Below are 23610 nucleotides of genomic sequence, written 5' to 3' on the forward strand. Positions count from 1 at the left end.
ATGTCATTAGTAAATATCATAAAAGGAAACACACTAGCAAGTCAGGGGCTGGCCTACGGCAGCGTTTTTAGAATTCCTGGATGTCTAAAGACTTTAAGGCAGCGGTTCTCAACCTGTGGGTCGTGACCCCTTAGAGGTCGAAGGACCCTTTCACAGGGGTGGCCTAAGACCATCGGAAAACACATATATCATTACATATTGTTTTTGTGATGAATCACTGTGCTTTCATTATGTCCAATGTGTAACAATGAAATTGGGGTTCACCACGCCATGAGGACCTGTGTTAAAGGGGCGCGGCATCAGGAAGGTGGAGAACCACTGTTCTAAGGTATGGGGCGCGCTGTATAGCTTACTGAGTCCTAATGCTAAACTGTGGGCGAATTCCGTCAGGTGCTAATTCACGCCAATCTGAACTCTACACCTGATTATGTTTTAAGACCGCATTTCAAGAAAAAGCCCATAAAGATTCTATCTCTTGAAATTAAATTTGAATATTAATGTCTAAGTCACTGTAAAGCCGACCTGAAGGCTTTGGAACGATTGCATAATTGTTTCCTGTAAGTTTCTTTGCAGAAACCCCGCCTATAAAATTAGCAAATCTCTGCATTTGCACCTAAAAGCCATCCTTGGGAGGAACTGAAAGTTACTGCTGTGGCTGGCAGCCCTTAAGGTTTCATGTTGCGAGAGGTCTCAATGCCAGATGTGTATGTCCTTATTCTTCATTGTCAATGCCGCTGAGAAATATTCATGCAAATACAGATACTAAAAGGACTTCAAATTTCATAAAATTATTACTTAAGAATGTTCAGCCCTCGCCGGTGTGGCTCAGTGGATAGAGCGTCAGCCTTTGGACTCAAGGGTCCCAGGTTCGATTCCGGTCAAGGGCATGTACCTTGGTTGCGGGCACATCCCCATTAGGGAGTGTGCAGGAGGCGGCTGATCGATGTTTCTCTCTCATCGATGTTTCTCTCTATCCCTCTCCCTTCCTCTCTGTAAAAAATCAATAAAATATATTTAAAAAAAGAGAATGTTCACCAGGATGTACATTTGAGTTATTCTTACAATCTTAGAAATTTTGTGACCTGTAACATTTTTTCCCACCCCAGCCAGAGCCAGGCCCGTAAGACCCCCAAAAGGCTGAATTCTTAATCACTGACACAGTGATCAGGTTGAAACGACACTAACCATCGTAGCTACAAGGATGTGAGGGGAAAATCTTTATAGCGAATTAGTCATGTTTAATGTGTTAAAATGAAATGGTACAAGCTCTCAATGCTCAAATGTTATGGTCCAAAATGCAGACATTATGGGATGGAGAGGGTTAATAAAGGATTGGCTATTAGCAGCTCAGTTTAGAGAAGTTTCTAGAGAGGATGTCTATTCACCTGTCGTCCTTTTGGTTGGGTAGTTGATGGCAAGTCCTGTAGAATAGAGCCAACCCAGGAGAAAAATTTTCATTTACTTTTCAAGAGTACAAGGACATTTGTGTGTTCTGTTACAATATGGTTAAAAAAAATGAGCTAGATTTAAGTTGTAAAGAGATAATACACATTATTCCATTTCTCAGAAATGTTGAATTATTAAAAAAATTAGCCATTTAGCAGCAAGCTGAAGAAAGCAGGTAAGTTGAAGCAGAGAGAAATGTGTTGCTAAGCAACAACTCAGCATCTTCAACACAAAAGCCACAGCGAGTGAAACAGCCCTATTTCAACAACAACCCCAACCAAAAAGAGTTGTTGCTCTTTAAGCTTGGTCACTGCCACCATTTAGATTTTGAAAAATCGGATGGCTCTATGGATTGTCACCATCTGAAAAGTATTAAATGTTCACTGTCAGAATGAATTCCTTTATAGCCTATTTGAAGTTGAAAATAGAAGCCATAGGGAATTTTCGTCCATAATTTTACTTAATGATATCATTCCATTTGAGATGATGTTGAAATTATTTAAAATTTTACCCGATAACAAAGTTGATATATTTTTATTTTATTTGCAAAAAGCTGATAGATTTTTAAAGGGCAAATGAATAGTCAGAAAAGAGCGATACTGCTGCATTATCAGAGCTTTCAATACTTTGAACAGCAATACCAGCAACTCGGAGGAGACTTTGTTACCCCCAAATATTGCACACTTGCACCTGTAAGTGCTTCCGTTTGTTCAAATAAACTAAAACCAGTTCTTTTCATATATCAAAATGGAAAGTTCTGGGGAAAAAAAATAAAATTCCAAGTTCAAGTCAAAACATAAAGTACTTTGTGTTAAAGATGTGATAACAGCGTGGCTTAAGTGCAGATTGAAGCCAGTTCCTTTTGCTTTTCATATCCAGGCAAGGTTTGTAATTCACAAAAATATGTGCACGCACCACAAAAACAGAGGGCACACCAATTCATAAACTTAGATAGCGGAAACTAAGGCATGTCGCTGACGTCACTCGGAATAGACCACTACAAGCCTAAGACCCAAATGCCTGCGCTGCAAAATCGGTACATTTCTTTCTCTTTCTCAAATTAAAAAACACTTCGAAATTTCAACAAATTTCCAGTTACATCCTTTGCGTAAGTTTAAGCGAAGTCATAAAGACTAGTGGGGTGACACGGGAATATCTGGGGGGTGACCAAAGGAGTGTTGAACTGCGTGTCTTCAAATTTAACTAATGGGAGGGGCTTTATGGAGAAGAAAATGTTGAGAAAGATCTTCCAGGAGTTCTGAACTGCATTGTGGCTGTAGTAGCTTCGTCTACCGGCAGAAGACATATTGCCACTGGACACATGTAACTAGAACACTCATGGCAGGTGGCACCAACAGAATTGTCACACTTGGCCGTGTGAAGCTCGAGTTCTTACCGAAACAGAATTGTTAGTGCTGCTATGACCATTAGCTGGGGACTGTCTGGAAGTGGAGGGGGAATCTCTCTGAAATAAGACACAAGGTTCATTAACAAACACCAGCACAGAGACAGATATATTCACATCAACAGTTACAACCACAGTCCGACAACCATTTCCTCTGAGGTTTCAGCTGCGAAGGTGCCGCACTGACTTACTTGCGTGATTTCACAGAAATCAGAAAAAAACTTTGCAGTTTAGTCACACGCTGTAAGCGATGACCGTGTCATTCATGAACCACTTCTCTCCTGTCTCCAGCACTCTCTACCCTTCGCTTTCTTTAAAGGAGACGCAGAAAGTGGCTTCATGTTAGAACCCTACCTAGTGCTATGAAATGACAAACGTTACTATAACATTATTGGGCTAAAGACCCCAACTGCCTACTTTGTATTACAAAGTAGGTTTACAAAGTATTTAGAAAATTTTTTGGTACCTCAATGTCAAAAATTACTGAATGACTCCATTTGAGGTAAAACTAACGTAAAAAAAAAGACTTCCCATGTTGCAATCGCTTTGGGATCTTTCTAGGACAAACATTTTCAGAGATTATTCTTTGAATCAATCCGCTACAATGACCTAAAGAATAAAGGTCTCCTCTCTAGTGTATATCTGTGCTTTATTCTTATTTATAATATTTGTCCTATTCGACGCACTCATGCTCCTTCCCCAGCCCCACTCCCTTATTGTCCAAATCACTTTTAACGCGAAGACCAAGGAGAGGAAGGGAAGTAAGTGTTTCAACATTTTTGGTTTAGTAGAGTTCTCTGAAACCTTTGAAATGTGCATGTCTGCTTAAAAGACATGTCCCCCCCCCCCCCCGAAGATTTAAAGAAAACTTCTGGCCCGGCCGGCGTGGCTCAGGGGTTGAGCACTGACCTATGAACCAGGAGGTCACGGTTCGATTCCCGGTCAGAGCACAGGCCCGGGTGGCGGGCTCGATCCCCAGTGTGGGGTGTGCAGGAGGCAGCCGGTCCATGATTCTCTCTCATCATCGATGTTTCCATCTCTCTCCCTTCCTCTCTGAAATCAATTAAAAGAATAGAATCTTCTAAAATAAAATAAGTAATGGGATCCCTTAGATGAACCTTCTCAAACGTTAGTGAGCAGACTGATCTCTAGGTACCACCCCAGAGACTCCAGGCAGTAGGGCCGGGGTGAGGCCAGGGGGATACTGAGGCAGGTGGCCAGAGAGCCTTCCATTGGGAAGTATGGCCCCAGCTGGGGAAGGTCCCACCCGGGACATGAATTCTGCCAGGAGGTCAGACAGGCTGTGCTGGGGCTGGGAGGGGAGCAGGAAAGCAGGTACGAGGGGGCTCTTCTTCCGTAAGAGTGTAGAATGTACACATGTCACACTCGCCCATCCCAAACACAAGGGAAACTTATGGGATCTTAATAACTGCCTTCTGGTTCGTTAGCCAGAAAAGACAGAAATCCATCGTGTTTCCTACATTTCCTCCATGAGAAGAAATGGCCAGGACCACCTGGGATTTCAGAAGATCAAAATGCATCCCATGAAATGGACGCGTGACATCGTCTCTTTCCCTGCAAGGTTTGTGTTCTAGGTGACAAACTTCCCAACGACACATCCTGGAGCGGGACTACTTCTGCATTTTCTGTGAAAACACAGTGTTCAGTGAAGTTCCGTCAAAAGCCACCGAGAGGAGCTCAAGGCCTGAGATGAACAGAAACCCCCATCGCCATGGCTCGCTCAACACGCACTTGACCCAACTACCAATTCGTCTGCGTCTCTTCGACAGGTTCAGAGACACAGGGGCCTCAGATGTGTCCTGGGAAACGGACAGTCTTGCTAGGGAAGGGGAGGAGCGTGATCATTCCTCCTGCAACGCTGCCCGAGTACAAGTGCCATTTCCTACACGAGTTCCGCCCTGGTCCCTGCCAGGCTCACAGAGGAGGCGCTGGGAAGTGTACGTCGTGTTGCTGTGCACACCCGTGGGAGATGCCCATGGGAGAACAGGCCTCAAAAATAACCCTGGAGCCGGTGAGCAGTGGCCGAAGGGTGCCACCCCCGATGCCACTGTGCATTTCCAAACAGAAAAAGAAGAGCCTTTGGGATCTCATTCAGTCACCAACACGAAACTGAGCGAGACAGGCAGCAGTGACCATCTCTATCAGCCGAGCCTCACGCGAGAAAGAAACTTGGGGTTGTATTGTTCTAGAAAACGTGTTTACGAACCACCTAACATCCCAAATTTATACGATTCCACGGCAGGTTGCAAAAGCCTCCATCCCTCTAATAACGCCAGTTAGCCACTCCTCACGCCCCTCGAGACCTGGCTCATGATCTGACCAACTCTGTCTGGACACCGAGAGAAGCCGCCTCTCAGATTCTTGGAAAGAAGAACAAGAACTATCTGCGTGATTTCTTAACAAGGGGAGTGACTGTACTTCCTGGAAATGTTACCGCAATTCCTTCTTCCCTCAGAGACCCCGCTTTCTCTGTATTAAGGCTACGCCGTTATTTGTAGCTGCTCTATGTTTTGCTTCGACTCCGGCCCGCAGGAAGTTCAAGTTGAAGTCCCCATGGAAGCAGGGCTGAGTAGGTGGAGGGGACCTACTCTGTTCCGTTATCTTGGTTGCAAAATTGGTGTGCAGTGATCAACAGCACAGGCAGAAACCATTTCCCAGAAAGCCAGACATTCAGCCAGGAGCAGACAGGGAGGGAGGGACCCAGGGGAGCGGGGCGGGCGGGGAAAGCCATTACCTCACAGGACGACGACTGCGTGCGGTAACTGGGCACGATCTTGAAGGTGATACTCCCGCGCATTTCCCGCTGGAGGAAGAAAGGACAGCTTTCTTAGCAAAGCCATGTTGCACAGAAAACACGGAGGAAGCTGCTCAAAACACGTGAGGACAAGGAAGCGAGGCAGCTGCGAGCGCCGGGGCCTAGACTGAAACTGAGTCATTAAGCTCAGGGTGCAGCGCAGTGCCTTGTCCATACAGCAGAGCCCTGGCCCTGACCCTGACCCTGACCCTTTCATAGACATGAATACAAAACACGCTAAGTGCTCTGTCTTTCCAAAGTGGCACGGGATCTCAGAGGGAAGGTGGGGAGGGTGGGTGGGGGGATCAACCAAAGACCTTGTATGCATAGATGCATGGCCCATGGAGGCAGATGGTGGGGTGGTGAGGGCCTGGGGAGGCGGGGGTGGGCTGGAGAGGGTCAGTGGGAAAAAGGGGGACATATGTAATGCTTTCAACAATAAAGACTAAAATAAGTGAATAGAAACTGAACTGGATAATCGAAAAATACTGAAAAATGTTTGGTAGGCTCCAGCATAATGCTATATGTCATAAAATTTGCTTTTGATTTCATAACTAGAGGCCTGGTGCACGAAATTTGTGCACGGGGGGAGGGGGGCGGGGGGTGTCCCCTCAGCCCGGCCTGTGCCCTCTCACAGTCCGGGAGCCCTTGGGGGATGTCCGACTGCCGGGAGGCGGGAGAGGCTTCCGCCGCCACCGCTGCGCTCGCCAGCCGTGAGCCCAGCTTCTGGCGCACTGACCACCAGGGGGCAGCTCCTGCATTGAGCGTCTGCTCCCTGGTGCTCAGTGCATGTCACAGTGACTGGTCATCCTGCAGTTCGGTCGATTTGCATATTAGCCTTTATTATATAGGATTTGACCTTGGTTTTTACTAGAGTGAGTCTGTGTGCTTATTTCACACTTAATCAATATGCATAATAGGTATTTCATACTTAATCAATATTCATAATAGATATTCACTACGTTGTGGTGGGAAGAAGGTCTGCTCGCCAGGGCCCGCCATTCTGCCCACGCCCCCCACCTCCTTTTTAAAACCCGAACCCTGATCCACACACAGACTTTGGGGGGCACGGATAGAAATGGCCTGATCTACTAGAACTTTCCTCTCCTCTGTGCTGTGGAGAAATCCCACACAGCTGGCTGTGACTCAGCCATGCAGGAAAGGGGTTTGACATTGCTGATGTCAGCAGATTGAGGTCACTGAGAACCCGGTTCAGTTATGCACAGCTGGGAAGGTTTGCTTTAAACAGCTGCTCGAGAAAAAAACCAGCAGATAAAGATGAAAGGAGAGAGCTAAAGCCCGCACCGTTCAGGACGGGCCCAGTGTTTCCAAATGCCGTTGCTTGTGACCATTTTCCTAGTTGTCAGTTTTCATGAATGTTGCATAAATTCAAGTGCACACGCTGGTGGTCCCAGCGATACTCGGATTGCAAAAGAAGGCCCCTTGTTTCTGTGTGAACAAGAAAGCTACCAAACTGAAAGTCAGCCTAGATGAAGAAAAAGAAACTTGCATGTACTCACGAGCATTTTCTGCAGCTGTTCCACTGTTTGGTTAGCCACACTGATGCCATTGATTTCTCGGATTTCATCACCCACATGCAGGGTGCCTAAGAAATGCCACAAGATTATAAACATGCGATGACATACACTTTGATAATCCAAAGAGAGCGATGTAAAAAAATTAAGCTAAACACTGAAGGGCAATATTTCAGAAACAGGGACAAGTTTGGCTCCTGAGGACACGCTAACACAGGGACATTATGATGGGAGACACCGCTTGGAAAGATGGTGGTGGGAATCTGGTAATTTTTCTGAGATAAAAGAACAGTTTCTAGTTCCAGCCTGTCTGGGTTCACATCCCAGCTTCATCGCTCACTAGCTTTAACATCTCGGTTTTGCATGTATGAGGCGGAGGTGACAATAGTACCCATCTCATAGGGCTGCTGTGAGGATGCAATGAGCTGAAGACATGTACAGGGCTCAGGTGTTCGCACAGAGGTTAGACAATGATACACCTTACACCTGGCATGTCCATGGTTACTACAATATTATTGACTATGTTCCCGATGCTGTACTTTACATCCCGTGACTGTTTTGTGACTCCAAATTCGTATCTTTTAATCCCTTTCCGTTTTCCTCTCAGCCCCACAAACTCCCCTCCCTTCTGGTCACCATCAGTCTGACCTTACCATTGAATCTCTATGCTCTTTATCAAATTCCAATTTCTTAATTTATAAGTAGTATATCTCATTCCCGGATGAATGAGACAATTCTTTTTTAAGTTTTTAAAGTTTTTGAAAAATGTTTTCTTTATTTGAGAAAGAAAGGAATGGAGAGGGAGAGAGAGATGGAAACATCAATGATGAGAATCATTGATCGGCTGCCTCCTGCACACCCGCCCCCCCCCCCGAATGGGGATCAAGCCCTGTCAGGGAATGGAACCATGACTTCCTGGTTCATGGGTGGATGCTCAACCACTGAGCCACGCCGGCTGGGTGAGAGAGCAATTCTTGAACTGTCATTAAATTTAAATATCCACATTTCATAGCCTAGAATGGATGTCTTCCATATAACCTGGGGCCCAATAGGATACTTTGTTCTATCTTTCATGGTCTCTACGAAGTCAGGATATAAACAGTGATTCACACACACATGCTCCAGAACAGAACTGTAATGCACCCGCTCTCCATTGTCTACAGGTGAACAGAAACAAATGACTAAACCCAAGAGATCACTTAAATGGATCATTTCTATGAACCACGTATTTAACCGATTTCTTATATGGGCCATAACAACACTTTCTCCACTAGGCTATGGGACAAAAGTGAGAAAGAATCATATATGACACTTACCTTGTCTGTGGATCATGCCCCCATGCATAATTCTTGCAACAATACAATGATTTAGCTCATTCATTTTTAAAGTGATTCCCTGTAAAAAGTTAAGTAAAAATAGAATTACTATAAGATGACACTTGGTTAGCATTTGTGCATTTATCTGGTCCGTAGTTTTCTTGTAATGTCTTTATCTGGTTGGGCACCAAGGTAACGCTAGCTAATAATAATAAAAACAACAACAAACAATGAGTTGGGAAGAATTCCTCCCCTTTCAATGTTTTGGGAAGAGTTTGTGTAGAATTGGTGTTATTTCTTCCTTATATGTTTGGTAGAATTTGCCAGTGAAACCATCTTGCCTGGAGCTTTCTTGGAGGATGGTTTTTAACTACAAATTCAATTTTTAAATAGTTTAGGGTGACTCAGTTATTCCTTCTTAAGTAAGCTTTCATAGTTTCTTGCCTTCCAAGGAACTTATCCATTTCATCCAAGTTGCTGAATTTATTGGCATGAAGTTGTTTCTCATATTTCCTTATTACCCTTTGTTATAGCTGCAGAACGTGTAGTAATGTCACTTCTCTAATGCATGACATTAGTAAGTTAGTGTCTTTTTTCCCCTGATCAGTCTGATCCTCTCAAAGAAAATGTTTGTTCAATTGATTTCCCCCTATCGTTTTCTGATTTCTATTTCATTGATTTCTACTTTGCTCTTTATTATTTACTAGAGGCCCAGTGCATGGATTCGTGCACTGGTGGTGGGGGCATGGCCTGCAGGGATTGGCCCTTGGGGGGGCGGCACACCCACTGTGGGAGCACACTGACCACCAGGGGGCAGCTAGTTTGGGAAGCAAATTGGCAACCCCTTGGTGCATAGGACAAGGCTCAACCCACTGAGCCACATCAGCAGGGCAGACATTCCTGTTTTTCTAACATAGATGCTTAGTGCCACACTCCCGAAGTACTACTTTAGCAGCACACCACAAATTCTGATATGTTGTGGTTTCATTTTAATCCACTTCAAAATAACTTAATTTCCCTTTTGATTTCTTCTTTGATTGATGGTTTATTTGGAAATGTGTTTAGTTTTCAAGTGCTTCGGGATTTTCCCAGAGATCTTTTTGTTCTTTATTTCTAATTTAATCCCCATGTGGGCTGAGAATATACTTTGATGTTAATATAGCCATTCCAGCCTCCTTTTGATTAACGCTATCATGGCTTTGCTTTCTTACAGGCAATATTGGGTCTTGCTCCCCCCTCATCGGACAATCACTGCTTGTTAATTTGGGGGAACTTAGACTATTTATATTTAATATGATTACTGATACAGTTAGGTATGAATATATTTTCTTGCCTTCTTTTGGATTAATTTCTTTCATTCTATTTTCTCTCCTGTGTTGTCTTATTAGCTATAATTCTATTTTGTTGCTTTAGTGACTGCTTTAGGGTTTATAGCATATATTTTTAACTTACCACAGTCCACCTTCAAGTGACATTATGCCATATCACAAATAGTATAAGAACCTTACAGCAGTATACTTCCACTTCCTTCCTTTTGACCTTTGTGTTGTTATACATTTTACTCCTACATGTTATAAACCCCAAACATATCGTCATTATTTTTGTTTAAACTGCCAGTTATCTTTGAAAGAGATTTAAATGATAAGGTTGTCCTTTAACATTTCTTTTTTTTTTAAAATATATTTTATTGATTTTTTACAGAGAGGAAGGGAGAGGGATAGAGAGTTAGAAACATCGATGAGAGAGAAACATCGATCAGCTGCCTTCCGCACATCTCCCACTGGGGATGTGCCCGCAACCCAGGTACATGCCCCTGACTGGAATCAAACCTGGGACCCTTCAGTCCGCAGGCCGACGCTCCATCCACTGAGCCAAACCGGCTTGGCATTTAACATTTCTTATACTGTAGATCTATTGAATTGTTTTGATATATCTGAAAATGTTTTTATTTTACCTTTATTTAAAAAAATTTTTTGTTAATCATTACCTGAGGATATCTTTTTCCATTGATTTTTAGATAGAGTGGAAGGGAGGAGGAGAGATAGAAAAACGTATATGTGAGAGAGACACATCAATTGGTTGCCTCCTGCACGTGCCTGGACCAGGGCTGGGGAATGAACCTGTAACCGAGGTACATGCTCTTGACCAGAATCGAACCCGGGACCCTTCAGTCTGTGGGCTGATGCTCTAACCACTGAGCAAACCAGCTAGGTCTTCCCTTTATTTTTTGAAAGAAACTTTTGCTGGATTTAGAATTGTAAATTGAGTTTTTAAAAAAACTTCCAGTACTTTAAAGATGTTCTCCTTAATTGTGTTGTTTCTGATAAGGAATCTAATATCCTTATCCTTGTTCCCCGGTATGTAATATTTATTTTTTATTTTTTATTTTTATTTATTTATTTTTTAATTAAATCTTTATTGTTCAGATTATTACATTTGTTCCTCTTTTTCCCCCCCATAACTCCCCTCCTCCCAGTTCCCGCCCCACCCTCTGCCCTCGCTCCCCACCCACTGTCCTCATCCATAGGTGCACAATTTTTGTCCAGTCTCTTCCCGCATCTCCCACACCCCTTTCCCTCCCAAGAATAGTCAGTCCATTCCCTTTCTATGTCCCTGATTCTATTATAATCACCAGTTCATTCTGTTCATCAGATTATTTATTCACTTGATTCTTAGATTCACTTGTTGATAGATGCATATTTGTTGTTCATAATTTGTATCTTTACCTTTTTCTTCTTCTTCCTCTTCTTAAAGGATACCTTTCAGCATTTCATATAATCCTGGTTTGGTGGTGATGAACTCCTTTAGCTTTTCCTTATCTATGAAGCTCTTTATCTGACCTTCAATTCTGAATGATAGCTTTGCTGGATAAAGTAATCTTGGTTGTAGGTTCTTGGTATTCATCACTTTGAATATTTCTTGCCACTCCCTTCTGGCCTGCAAAGTTTCTGTTGAGAAATCAGCTGACAGTCGTATGGGTATTCCCTTGTAGGTAACTGAGTTTCTTTCTCTTGCTGTTTTTAAGATTCTCTCTTTATCTTTTGCTCTTGGCATTTTAATGATGATGTGTCTTGGTGTGGTCCTCTTTGGATTCCTTTTGTTTGGGGTTCTCCGCGCTTCTTGGACCTGTAAGTCCATTTCTTTCACCAGGTGGGGGAAGTTTTCTGTCATTATTTCTTCAAATAGGTTTTCAATATCTTGCTCTCTCTCATCTTCTGGCACCCCTATAATTCTGATGTTGGTACGCTTGAAGCTGTCCCAGAGGCTCCTTACACTATCCTCGCATTTTTGGATTCTTTTTTCATTTTGCTTTTCCGGTTGGGTGTTTTTTGCTTCCTCGCATTTCAAATCATTGACTTGATTCTTGCGCTCCTCTGGTCTGCTGTCGGGAGTCTGTATAATATTCGTTATTTCAGTCCGTGTATGCTTAATTTCTAGTTGGTTCCCCAATATAACATCGAGGGTCTCATTAGTTTTCTTGTAGATCTCATTAAGTTTATCGGCGGCTTCTAAACAGTTCTTGAGAGACCTTAAAAGTGTGGTTCTGAACTCTATATCTTCCATTGACAATTTTGTCCTGTTTCTTTGTCTCCGCATTTTGTTATGCTTCCTTGGTGCACCCCCTAGTGGTCTTTGTGCGCAGTCTTATAGTTAAATCTTGATTGTTGTAGCTAATACCAGGGAGGGTTTGACCTCCAGGCCAAGTGGCTATGAGAATCAGCTGTGTCTGCAGTGAGAGAACTTCTGTCCTCTAGGGAGGTGCTAATCTAGCCTTTGCCTGAGGCTATCCGGCAAATGCCTCTGTGCAGGGCTTGGGCAGGGCGGGTCGCACAGGATCAACAGGGTGGGCCGGAGAGAGCAGTTATGGCGGCTCTCAGTCCTGTCCCCAGGGGCTCTGCCTCTCTGAGTCCCAGCACCTGCTGCAAAGCTCGGAGAGAAAGCTGCACTCGCTCTGACCGAAGCCAGACAGTCCCGCTTCTCCCGTTTGAGTCTGGGTCCCTAAAGACTCCCCTGGATCTGGAGCTCAGAGTCTGCGACTCCCTCCCGATTGAAAACGCCAACCGCGCCCTCCGCCGCCAGCCCGCTCCGCGCACTCCGCACCTCAGAATTTGACTTCAGCACTGTGCCTCCTCTGAGTGTCCGTATGCGTTTCTCTTTCCTCCTAGTTGTAGGACTTCCACTCAGCCGGCGTTCCTGTGGTTCTGGGTGCTGTCCCTTCCGTTTTTTGGTTTCACTTTTGAAGTAGTTGTTCAAGGCAGCAAACTCCGGCGTTAACCTATGCCGCCATCTTGGTTCTTGGTCTATTTTTTATTTTTTTGACCTCCGTTTTTAAGATCGATTTGTCAGGGGTCTAAGCAATTTGATGAGGATGCGCCTTGGTGCTGCTTTCTTCCTATTTGTGCTCGGAGTTCACTATGGTTCTTGCAACTGCAGATTTATAGTTTTCATCAGATTTGGAATGTTTGCAGTCATTATGTCTTCCAATATTTTTTCTGTCAGTGAACCTGCCTGAAGCTGTCCCCTACAATATTTCTAGGACCTACCTGGTACCATACATTATTATCACAATATTATCGACTTAAAATTCTCTCTCTCTCTCTTTTGTTTTGTAGAATTTTTATTGCTCTGTCTTCGAAATCCCTAATATCTTCTTTTGAAATGTCTTAGCCTGCCATTAATCCCATAGGACGTTTGGGGCTAATTCGAACATCTGTCAGTTCGGTGTCAGTTGTGATTGATTATTCTCCACATTATAGGTCACATTTGATTAGATGCCAGATATTGTACATTTTATCTTGTTGCCTGCTTGGTGTTTTTTTTTAAAATTCTTATAAAGATTCTTAATTTTTTTTTTTTTTCCCTGGGATGTAGTTCAGTTACTTAGAAACAGTTTAACCCTTTGGGTCTTTAAAAAAATTTTTTTTGTATTGATTTCAGAGAGGAAGGGAGGGAGAGAGAGAAACATCCATGATGAGAGAGGATCATGGATTGGCTGCCTCCTGCACACCCCACACTGGGATCGAGCCTGCAACCCGGGCATGCACCCTGATCAGGAATCGAACCCGGGATCTCCTGGTTCATAGGTTGATGCTCAACCACTGAGCCATGCTGGCCAGGTGAACCTTTGGAACTTGCTTCTGTGATTTATTCTGCAGGTTTGGAGGAATTCTCCATCCAGGGCTAATTATCTCTCCTTCTGAGGCAAGCCCTTCCCTAGCGCCCTACGCAGCGCCTCACGGACTGGTCCTTTGAGTCTGTGGGTGGGACCAGGCCGCCAGCGTCGGGCACTGGTCTCGCTCATCCTTTAGGAGGGTCTTTGCTGGGCTCCAGGTAGCGTCCTCTCTAGATCTCTCGGGTCCTCTCGGTGCAGCCCTCCCCCTCCAGCCCTCTGCCCCATGAACTTCAGGTGCCTGCTTTCCCCAGCAGCTCAGTTCTGTCTCCTCAATCCAGGGGGCCTGCCTGCTTGGCCTCGGCCACCCCTCCCTGTCTGTGGCCTGGAAACTCTCAAGTCAGGAAGATTGGGCAACCCCAGGGCTCATGCTGTTTACTTCCTGTTTCTTAGGGATCACTGTCCTTTCTTGCCTGATCTCCAATGTCTTCAAAACTGTTCTTTCATGTAATTTTGTCTGTTTTAAACATTTAAAAAAATATATTTAATTGATTTTTACAGAAAGGGAGAGGGACAGTTAGAAACACCGAATAAGAGAGAAACACTCATCAGCTGCCTCCTGGACGCCCTCTGCAGTGGATCGAGGCCACAACCTAGGTCCATGCCCTTGACCGGAATTGAACCCGGGACCCTTCAGTCTGCAGGCTGAAGTTCTATCCACTGAGCCACACCGGCTGGGGCAGTTTTAAACATTTCTTGGTTGTTTCAGAGGGTAAACCTGGTCTCTGCTTGGGCTGGGTGCCTATTCCTGAACCCACCCCAGCTTGGGGTCAATTCCTGGCCTTCCCTTGTTTGCATAAGCTTCCCCCTATTGTCTAAGCTACTTCAAGTTTGGTCTTTATCACTTGACACTAAGGGAGTCCCGATCTATAGAGAAGCAATTGCAAGGGCGATATTACAAAGGGGAAAGGAAGGGTGTGATGGAGTGTGTCATCCTTGGGGGGTGGACGCAGCCCAGTGGGACACAGTGTATAAGTTCCAAAATGCAAAGAGATCCTATGGCAGCGGTTCTCAACCTGTGGGTTGCGACCCCTTTGGCGGTCGAACGACCCTCTCACAGGGGTCGCCTAAGACCATCCTGCATATCAGATATTTACATGACGATTCATCACAGTAGCCACATGACAGTGATGAAGTAGCAACGAAAGTAATGTTATGGTTGGGGGGTCACAACCTGAGGAACTGTATTTAAAGGGCCAGAAGGTTGAGAACCACTGTCCTATGGGTATATCTCACGTAGTAATATAATGCTTTTAATAAGACAAATGAGAAAGCAAAAGAAGCTGTGTGACATGTCATAGAACTGTATCACTGAAGAGACATATTGCCCATAACGTCATTCCCATGTTTATGGCGACCAGTCAACAAGAGAAGAAACTCACACCCTGTGGCTTCTCTTGGGGGCCTGCAAGGGAAGCTGCGAGGCCAGCGTATACTTTCTGAGAACAGGAACTCGGGGACGCAGCTGTATCCTGCCCCTCAGCCCGGCTCTCTGCACTCAGCCTTCAGAGAAACGCCCCGGCCGCCGCAGGCCCAGGCCGCTGGAGAACATGAGCACAGGCCGCCCCGGGCCGCCTCCTTGCGGTTCAGTTCACCTTCCTGCCTCCTTCGCGTGGCTCCTCGCCCCTCCTTCCTGCCGCCCGGCCACAGGCTGCTCCCCGCTGCCGCGCCACAGCTGTGACTGTCACCCCTGTGGCAGGCGGCCTCCGGGAAGGGCCCACGGCTCGCCTGCCACGACGTCAGTGGCATCTAAGCCAGTTATCCGCACACAGTAGGCACTTCAGCATTTGCTAAAGGCTTGCAGAGCGCGGTGGGATCCAGGGCGTCAGTTAGTCAGTCAAGGATGCTTTTGGCAACACTTGCCAAGCAACGTCCGAGCAAGCTAAGGCCCACGGACATGCGATGATTTGCTCGAGGTCCCCCTAAGCCCATGGACGGCAAACTGTGGCTCGCGAGCCACATGCGGCTCTTTGGCCCCTTGAGTGTGGCTCTTCCTAAGCCTTAGGAGGACCCTAATGAAGTGAATAACAATGTACCTACCTATCTAGTTTAAGTTTAAAAAATGTGGCTCTCCAAAGAAATTTCAATCGTTGTACTGTTGATATTTGGCTCTGTTGACTGATGAGTTTGCCGACCCCTGCCCTAAGCTGCCACTGCCCGTGTTCTTAAGCCAAACAGTTGCCTGGCGAGCACCAGAGGCGGCGAGGCAACCATGGCCCCTGCCTGCTGCCTATGCTGCCATGATACAGCCCAGCTGGCAAGGAGCAGTGAGAAGGACAAGCTGCCACATCCACGGTGCAGGGCTCCCCGGAACCGCAGCCGCGGAACCCCCGCTCCGTAACGCCCCCTTTAATTGCTAGAGCAACTGGGCAACTTTCTAAGCAGCTCACTCACCTCTCTCTCCATAACCCGGCATCCCTTCTCCATGCGCGGAAGAAAGGGTATGGACGCATGCCACTTGAATTTCCCCCCGCAGATCTGATTCCGCCCCCAAACCTGGGAAACCCTCAAGTTGAGGGTCATCCTTGACACGCGCTTCTCCCTCGTCTCCACTGGGAATCCATTACTGAAGCCCACTGGTTTTCCTCTTTTTTTTTTAAATATAGGTTTTTATTGGTTTCAGAGAGGAAGGAAGAGGGACAGAGAGATAGAAACATCAAGGATGAGAGAGAATCATGGATTGGCTGCCTCCTGCACGCCCCCTACTGGGGATGGAGCCTGCAACCTGGGCATGTGTGTGCCCTTGACCAGAATTGAACCTGGGACCCTTCAGTCTGCAGGCTGACGCTCTATCCACTGAGCCACACCGGCTAGGGCTGGTTTTCCTCTTTTGTGAAATCTTTTCACTTCCTTCCATTTGATGTCCATCCTTCTAGTTCAGTCCCATCAGCTCTCCCCTGTGTTCCGATACTAACGCCTCTTAACCGGCCTCTCCACATCCACTCTTGCCCTCTAATCCGTTCTCCAGTGATTATTTCTGAAATGAAAACATGCTCCTATCTTCCTGATGTTTTAAGACAAAGAATGAATCCTTGCCATAGCTCTCCGCATGTGTGTGCCCCGTTCCTGCCACTCACCGTGTTCTCTAGAGCCCAGTCGTGGCTCCTTTCCATTTTGAAACGACACTAAGCCCTTTCACTTCCAAGTTTCTGCACCTGCCACTTGGTCTGCCTGGATGGTCTCCACTCTGCTCTACTGCCCCCCCCTCCCCCCGCCCGGCCTCGAATTCGTTCAGATAACACCATGGAGCCTTTCTTTGATCTTCCCAATCTAAGTCAATTCTATGGCAATGAGGTAGGGCTCAGCATCAACTCTATTCCCATGCTATTCGGAAACACTGAGAAAATTAATGCTACATGGGTAGATGCCAACAGGATTCCCTCCAGGGGTAGAATTCCTTGGGAGCGAGGAGTTGCACGGCACGTTTCCTTTTAGCCACTTCACCCAATTCTTCGAATGCCTTCCAAAAGAGTCTTCTTCTGCAAACCATGAGACTGATAAAGGGATGTTTTTAACAATCCCATTTTTGACATTCACTTTTCCCACATCACTGCCAATGTTTTAAATTGTGCCTTTTGCTGCCCAGAGGCACACTCTGGAGTAATGGACTATGTATGTCTTTAAAAAAAATGTTTTCATTGACTTTAGAGAGAGAGGAAGGGAGAGGGAGAGAGAGAGAAATATCCATGATGAGAGAGAATCATGGATCGGCTGTCTCCTGCACGCCCCGCCCTGGGGATTGAGTCCGCAACCCCGGCCTGTGCCCTGATTGGGAATTGAACTGTGACCTCCTGGTTCCTAGGTTGATGCTCAACCACTCAGCCACACCGGCCGGACTGTCTTTTTTTTTTTTTTTTTTTTAAGTAAAGGTGAAGAGCAGTTGTGAAAGAAGAGGCGGGAAGGAGAAGTCAGCCTGCTTTAGGGGCAGTGCCAGCACAGCGGCTCTGAGCAGCAGGGGCCTGGGTGAAGTGAGGGTGTGAAGCGGGTCCCCTCCCCTCTCCCCCCTCCTGGGTGTAGAGGCTGGAGTCAGGTGCTCCTGCTCACGCTGGCATTTTGGGAGGCGAGAGAACTTTCCTTCCTACTCACCATGGGCTCATCCGTGTTCTTCTGGAACTGAACCAGCCGGACGCGGGTCACGTTCTCCATGTCCATGTCTCCGTTGGCGCTCTCCGGGGAATCACCGTTTAAGTAGGGAGACGTGGGAGGCGGTGTGACCCTCAGCGCTTCATCGCTGTAAACTTCATGGGCCACTACGTCGTGAGTTTGAAGTAAGGCCTAGTATTTCAGGAGAGAAGTAAAATCTCAATAATAGTACTATTCCAGCAGAAATCGATTCTATAAACATGCATACAATCACCCTTTGCCTCTCAAAGGTGTATCTCATCTACAGAGAACTCAAAGCACGTTACACCTACATAAAACTATACCCTGATTTCTTTAAAAATATATTTTATTGGCTTCAGAGAGGAAGTAAGAAGGAAAGAGAGAAACGTCAACGATGATAGAGGATCATGGATCGGCTGCCTCCTGCACTGGGGATGGAGCCTGCAACCCGGGCATGTGCCCTGACCGGGAATCGAACTGTGACCTCCTGGTTCCTAGGTCGACGCTCACCCACTGAGCCACACCGCCCAGGCACCTTGATTTCTTTATGACAAATAATCATGATGATTTAAAAAAGAATGAACACATGAATGAATGAGTAAATCAATGAATGCATGTGTTTGCTGATTACCTGGGTTAGAGGTATGGTCTGATGTTATAAAAAAGTACCAACTAACCTGTTTGTTTGTTTATTTATTTATTTACTTTTTAATCCTCATCTGAGGATATTTTCCCATTGATTTCTGGAGAGAGTGGAAGAGAGAGGGAGAAACAGAGGTTGCCTCCTGCACATGCCCTGACCAGGACCCAGGCTGGGGAGGAGCCCGCAACCAAGGTACGTGCCCTTGACCGGAATCGAACCCAGGACCCTTCAGTCCACAGGCCGGTGCTCTAGCCACTGAACCACACCAGCTAGGGCCCAACTAACTTGTTAAAAAGCTGACATAACGCAATTTCAAATAATTTAGCAGAAAGGCTCATGAGGGTGGCAAATTTGTTCTAGGGTTTAAAATGGAAACAGATTTAAAAAGAAACAGTGCAATAGTTGGTGTACTGAGTAAATATCTTTCATTGATAGTGTTAACAATAACTCTGTTATATAACCAAAAGGATGAAGACAATTTATAACATATGACTTCACGAAAGAGATGAGAACACACACAAGTGTAACTGAAAAACATGTAATTTTCCAAAATACCACATTCGATATGGAGCTAACATCTAAACGCACCTAATGTTTTTATTCACTTCTATATTTTGGAGCGCTTGACTGAAAAATAAGTAGACAATTATCATTATGACTTCCTTTTGCCAAGCCCGTTAACAAAGAAAAAGTGTTTTCTTTGTATTGATATCTGCACATGCCATCTTGGTGGAACTGGATAACAAATATCCCTAAAAAAGGATATTCTTTGTGACATACTATGCTCTTGGTGCCATCACAACAAAGTTTTTAATAAGCATGAAGAGCCCTGGCCGGTTTGGCTGTGGTTAGAGTGTTGGCCCTCGGACTGAAGGGTTGTGGGTTCGATCCCTGGTCAAGGGCATGTACCTGGGTTAGACTCGGTCCCCACCCTAATTGGGGTGCGTGCAGTAGGCAACCAATCGATGTGTCTCTCTCACATTCATGTTTTTCTCTCATCCCTCACCCTCCCTCCCCTCCATTCTCTCTTTAAAAAAATCAATGGAAGCCCTGACCGGTTTGGCTCAGTGGATAGAGCGTCAGCCTGCAGACTCAAGGGTCCCGGGTTCGATTCCAGTCAAGGGCATGTACCTTGGTTGCGGGCACATCCCCAGTGGGGGGTGTGCAGGAGGCAGCTGATCGATGTTTCTCTCATTGATGTTTCTGACTCGCTATCCCTCTCCCTTCCTCTCTGTAAAAAAATCAATAAAATATATTTAAAAAAAAAAATCAATGGAAAAAATATCCTCGGGCGAGGCTTGAAAAAAAAAGAGCATGAATATTTGAACACGTCTACTTCAAGGAGAATATTACAGCTGAAGATGAGTATGCTTGGAGCTTACATAGATTCTATTTTCTTATGTGCTAACTATAAATTCAGTTCTGTTTGAATCTGTGATCTGTGTGGTGATGAAATCTCTAGAGATAATTAAACGCAATTAAAATTGTTTTGAAAGTACAACCCTTAGCATCTCAAATTAAGTTATTTAATTAAAGGCTTATCACAGTTATGACTTGGCTATTTTAATTTCAAAGGCATGCGTACGAGGCAAAAATAAAGTAACAATGCAGTGCAATTACAAAGACGGGATTGACTTGTCATCAGTAGTGCATGTGTTTAGAGCAATATATGCATTTGGGTTTCTTTTTTTAAAATATATGTTATTGATTTTTTTACAGAGAGGAAAGGAGAGGGATAGAGCGTTAGAAACATCAATGAGAGAGAAACATCGATCAGCCGCCTCCTGCACACCCCCTACTGGGGATGTGCCGGAAACCCAGGTACATGCCCTTGACCGGACTTGAACCTGGGACCCTTCAGTCCGCAGGCCGATGCTCTATCCACTGAGCCAAACCGGTTAGGGCGCATCTGGGTTTCTAATAAAGTGGCAGAGATTTGCAAAGTTTCCGAGGCTGGTCTGAGCTGGCGTCTGGGGGAGGGACACCCAAGGGCACAGCTGGAGAGCGGGGCTCACGGTGGCCCTGAGGCCTTGACCTCCTGACCCCTGCCTGACCCCTGCGCCGGTGCCCAGAGCCCACGTGGGGAGGCGCTGCTATGCAGGTAAATGCCTGTTTTCCTGCTTTCATTGTGGCCACTCGAGAGCGAAGCCTTACTGCACAAAACAAAGGCCAATAATAGACAAACTGAAAACTTCATCTGCTAAAATTAGCCCAACTGTACCCACTGTAGGTGCGCCTCCATCATTAGTGAATTCTAAAAAAGGTGCTTAGTAGGATCGGAGGACACGTCGCCAGGTAAACAAAGAACCAAGCTTTTGTCGGGTTATAATGGCGGGTACAGGGGTTGGAGAGAAAGTGTTTATGCTGCTTTTGGCAAGTGATTTCTATTTCTCCTTTCTCTTCCTATTTCTCCTTTTAAATATATAAGCAAATACTTGTATTTTAATGTATTATTTATAAGGAATCACAAAATAATACTCAAACTGAACTTTAAAAGAAAAACGCTCAAATTATGCTACCAAAGGAGGTCATACTTCATAGTAACCAGTTTGCCACAAGATCAAAGTCAACCTGAGGCTCCAATGTATCTGCAAATAGAATACAAGGGGCCACTTACAGGTTGTTAAAAAAAAAGCCATTAAAAAGAATATGCCAGCCCGGCCAGTGTGGCTCAGTGGTTGGGCGTTGACTTATGAACCAGGAGGTCACGATTCAACTCCAGGTCAGAGTACATGCTCAGGTTGTGGGCTTGATGCCCAGTGTGAGCCATGCAGGAGGCAGCCGATCCATGATTCTCTCTCATCATGGATGTTTCTATCTCTCCCTCCCTCCCCTTCCTCTATGAAATCAATACAAACATATTTTAAAAGCCGATCACCAGGCTTGCTTGAGGTCACCCACCTCATAAGTGGCCTCCTTGTGGTTCCAAACCCAGATCTTACTGGCTCCGAAGCCCATGCTTTTAAAAGTGGGTTCACTTGTAATGAGGATCAGTTTTCCTATCAGCTTAACTTGGGCCCACTGGCCACTCCCGAGGAAGCATGTTTGGAGAATGTCCCATGTGGGAAATACTATGTCAAATAGACCTTTAAACGCAGAAACTTTCTATCTTAGAAACATTTTTCAATTATGGTTTCAAAACCTTAGTATTTTTAAAGAAATATTAATAGCTAAAGGAAAATATTTTAATGCTTATATGTGGTTATGATGCCAAGGTTTGGGAGTTATTCTTAGCATATTTATAATTTCGCTTATTTTTTCAATTATCTGGCTTTTTCTTTGCTTTCTGATCAGTAAAACAGGGGGACTTAACATTGAATTACCTGACACTTAAAAAATGCATATATTTATAAATATTTGCAGTAATTAAAGGAAGTGTAAATAAGTATAGATTTAAATGATTTTTTAAAGTCTGTACTCTAAAAGACATGATAAAAATGTTATCACACTAATACCTTTTTTAATTATTCCATTCGAAAGACTAATTTTTTCAAAAGAGCAGACCCTGGCCCTGGCCCAGTGGTTCAGCTGGTTAGAGTGCGGGCCCCATGCGCCAAGGTTGCGGGTCCCATCCCTGGTCAAGAATCAATGAATGTGGAAATAAAGTGGAACAACCAATTGATGTTTGTTTCTCTCTCTCTCTCTCTCTCTCTCTCTCTCTCTCTCTCTCTCTCTCCCCCCCCTCTTTCCCCCACCCTTCCCCTCTTTCTCTAAAAATCACTAAATAGCAATTTTAAAAAAGAACAGATCCTTTGCTTATTGCAATTATAAAATACAAAGCAGTAAAGACATACAGTGGGGCTTTGACTTACTAGTTTAATTCGATCCGAGACCGAACTCGTTAACTCAAATTACTCTATCAACTCAATGCAAAAAATCGGCCGAGACACAGCTGGTATCTCAAAAAACTTGTTAGTCGGGACACTCGTAAGTCAAGGCCCCACTGTACTAATAGAAGTTAATGATTTCTTTTTTTCTTTAAGAAATCAGATGTAGAACAGAAGATTTTATAAGCAAATTTGTATCATACTTTCCCCAAAACAAAATGTTTATTTTTATTTTTTAAATATTTTATTGATTTTTTACAGAGAGGAAGGGAGAGGGATAGAGTTAGAAACATCGATCAGCTGCCTCCTGCACACCCCCTACTGGGGATGTGCCCGCAACCAAGGTACATGCCCTTGGCCGGAATCGAACCTGGGACTCTTCAGTCCACAGGCCGACGCTCTATCCACTGAGCCAAACCGGTTAGGGCCCCAAAACAAAATGTTTAAAACCACCTTGGGTTGTCATGAAAGCTTCATTAAGTGGTACATTTTATGATGTGAAATTAAGAAGCCAGAGGAACCACTTTTTGAACCTGAAATTCATAGTTTTTCTATTTAGTTTAAAATAGTCAGATTTTTTTCACTCTTGTCTGAAGTTGCTATCTTGTCCATATCTTTATTACAGTCCAAAAAGTGTTTTTTCCTATTACACGATTCTTCTTATGTAATTAAAAATAACAGCTATTTCAGATTAGTAACAATTGCCCAATCATCCCTTATAACGTATTTGAAGAAAAATATTCCATCTTTGATTTTCCTCTTTTTATTTGGCATGTTCTTTTTAAAAAATATATGTTTTATTGATGTCAGAGAGGAAGGGAGAGGGAGAGAGAGAAACATCAAGGATGAGAGAGAATCATGGATCGGCTACCTCCTGCAGGCCCCCCACTGGGGATGAAGCCATTAACCCAGGCATGTGCCCTGGCCGGGAATTGAACCCTGACCTCCTGGTTCATAGGTTGACGCCCAGCCACTGAGCCCCGCCGGCCGGACAAGCCTTGAGGGCACAGTTTCCTCTGTGAACTGTAAAAGGGATTAGTCACACCACCTCACATGCCAACCTTGAGCAAGTTCTGTCATATTCCACCATCTCTGATGTAGAATCTCCATCTGCCCATTTTCCGCCAGCCCCATCCTTCTCCAAGCCTCGGCCACCTCTCACAACAGCCTTCTAAGTGGCCTCCTTCTTTTAACTCATCCCTCCTACAGTCCGTTCTCTGCACGTCAGCCCAGCAGTATCTAAAGCTCCGAGCTGGTAGTACTTTCCTGCTTGCAACCCCCGGTGCCCTCCTCGTGCCATCAGGACAAATCCCGACTCCGCACCGTGGCCGGGAAGGCCCGTCTTCTAG

The 23610-nt window shown here is 45.0% G+C and overlaps 1 protein-coding gene across 13 annotated transcripts in view; it reads right to left on the minus strand.

The window, feature by feature from the left end:
* Window positions 1–23610, minus strand: part of CASK (calcium/calmodulin dependent serine protein kinase) — a 285193-nt gene that overhangs the window by 26516 nt on the left and 235067 nt on the right. For 8 of the 13 annotated variants that reach the window (XM_036304037.1, XM_036304040.1, XM_036304039.1 and 5 more), the window contains 6 exons: window positions 17774–17962; window positions 8518–8596; window positions 7187–7272; window positions 5607–5675; window positions 2843–2911; window positions 1386–1421 (listed from right to left, as the gene is read on the minus strand). In XM_036304037.1, the coding sequence (XP_036159930.1) occupies window positions 1386–1421; window positions 2843–2911; window positions 5607–5675; window positions 7187–7272; window positions 8518–8596; window positions 17774–17962 (528 nt within the window). The remainder of the gene's footprint in view (window positions 1–1385; window positions 1422–2842; window positions 2912–5606; window positions 5676–7186; window positions 7273–8517; window positions 8597–17773; window positions 17963–23610) is intronic. The other 5 variants (XM_036304043.1, XM_036304042.1, XM_036304035.1 and 2 more) reach the window with 2 other exon arrangements.

Source organism: Myotis myotis, unplaced genomic scaffold, assembly GCF_014108235.1.
Source record: "Myotis myotis isolate mMyoMyo1 unplaced genomic scaffold, mMyoMyo1.p scaffold_m19_p_4, whole genome shotgun sequence".
Taxonomy (NCBI): domain Eukaryota; kingdom Metazoa; phylum Chordata; class Mammalia; order Chiroptera; family Vespertilionidae; genus Myotis; species Myotis myotis.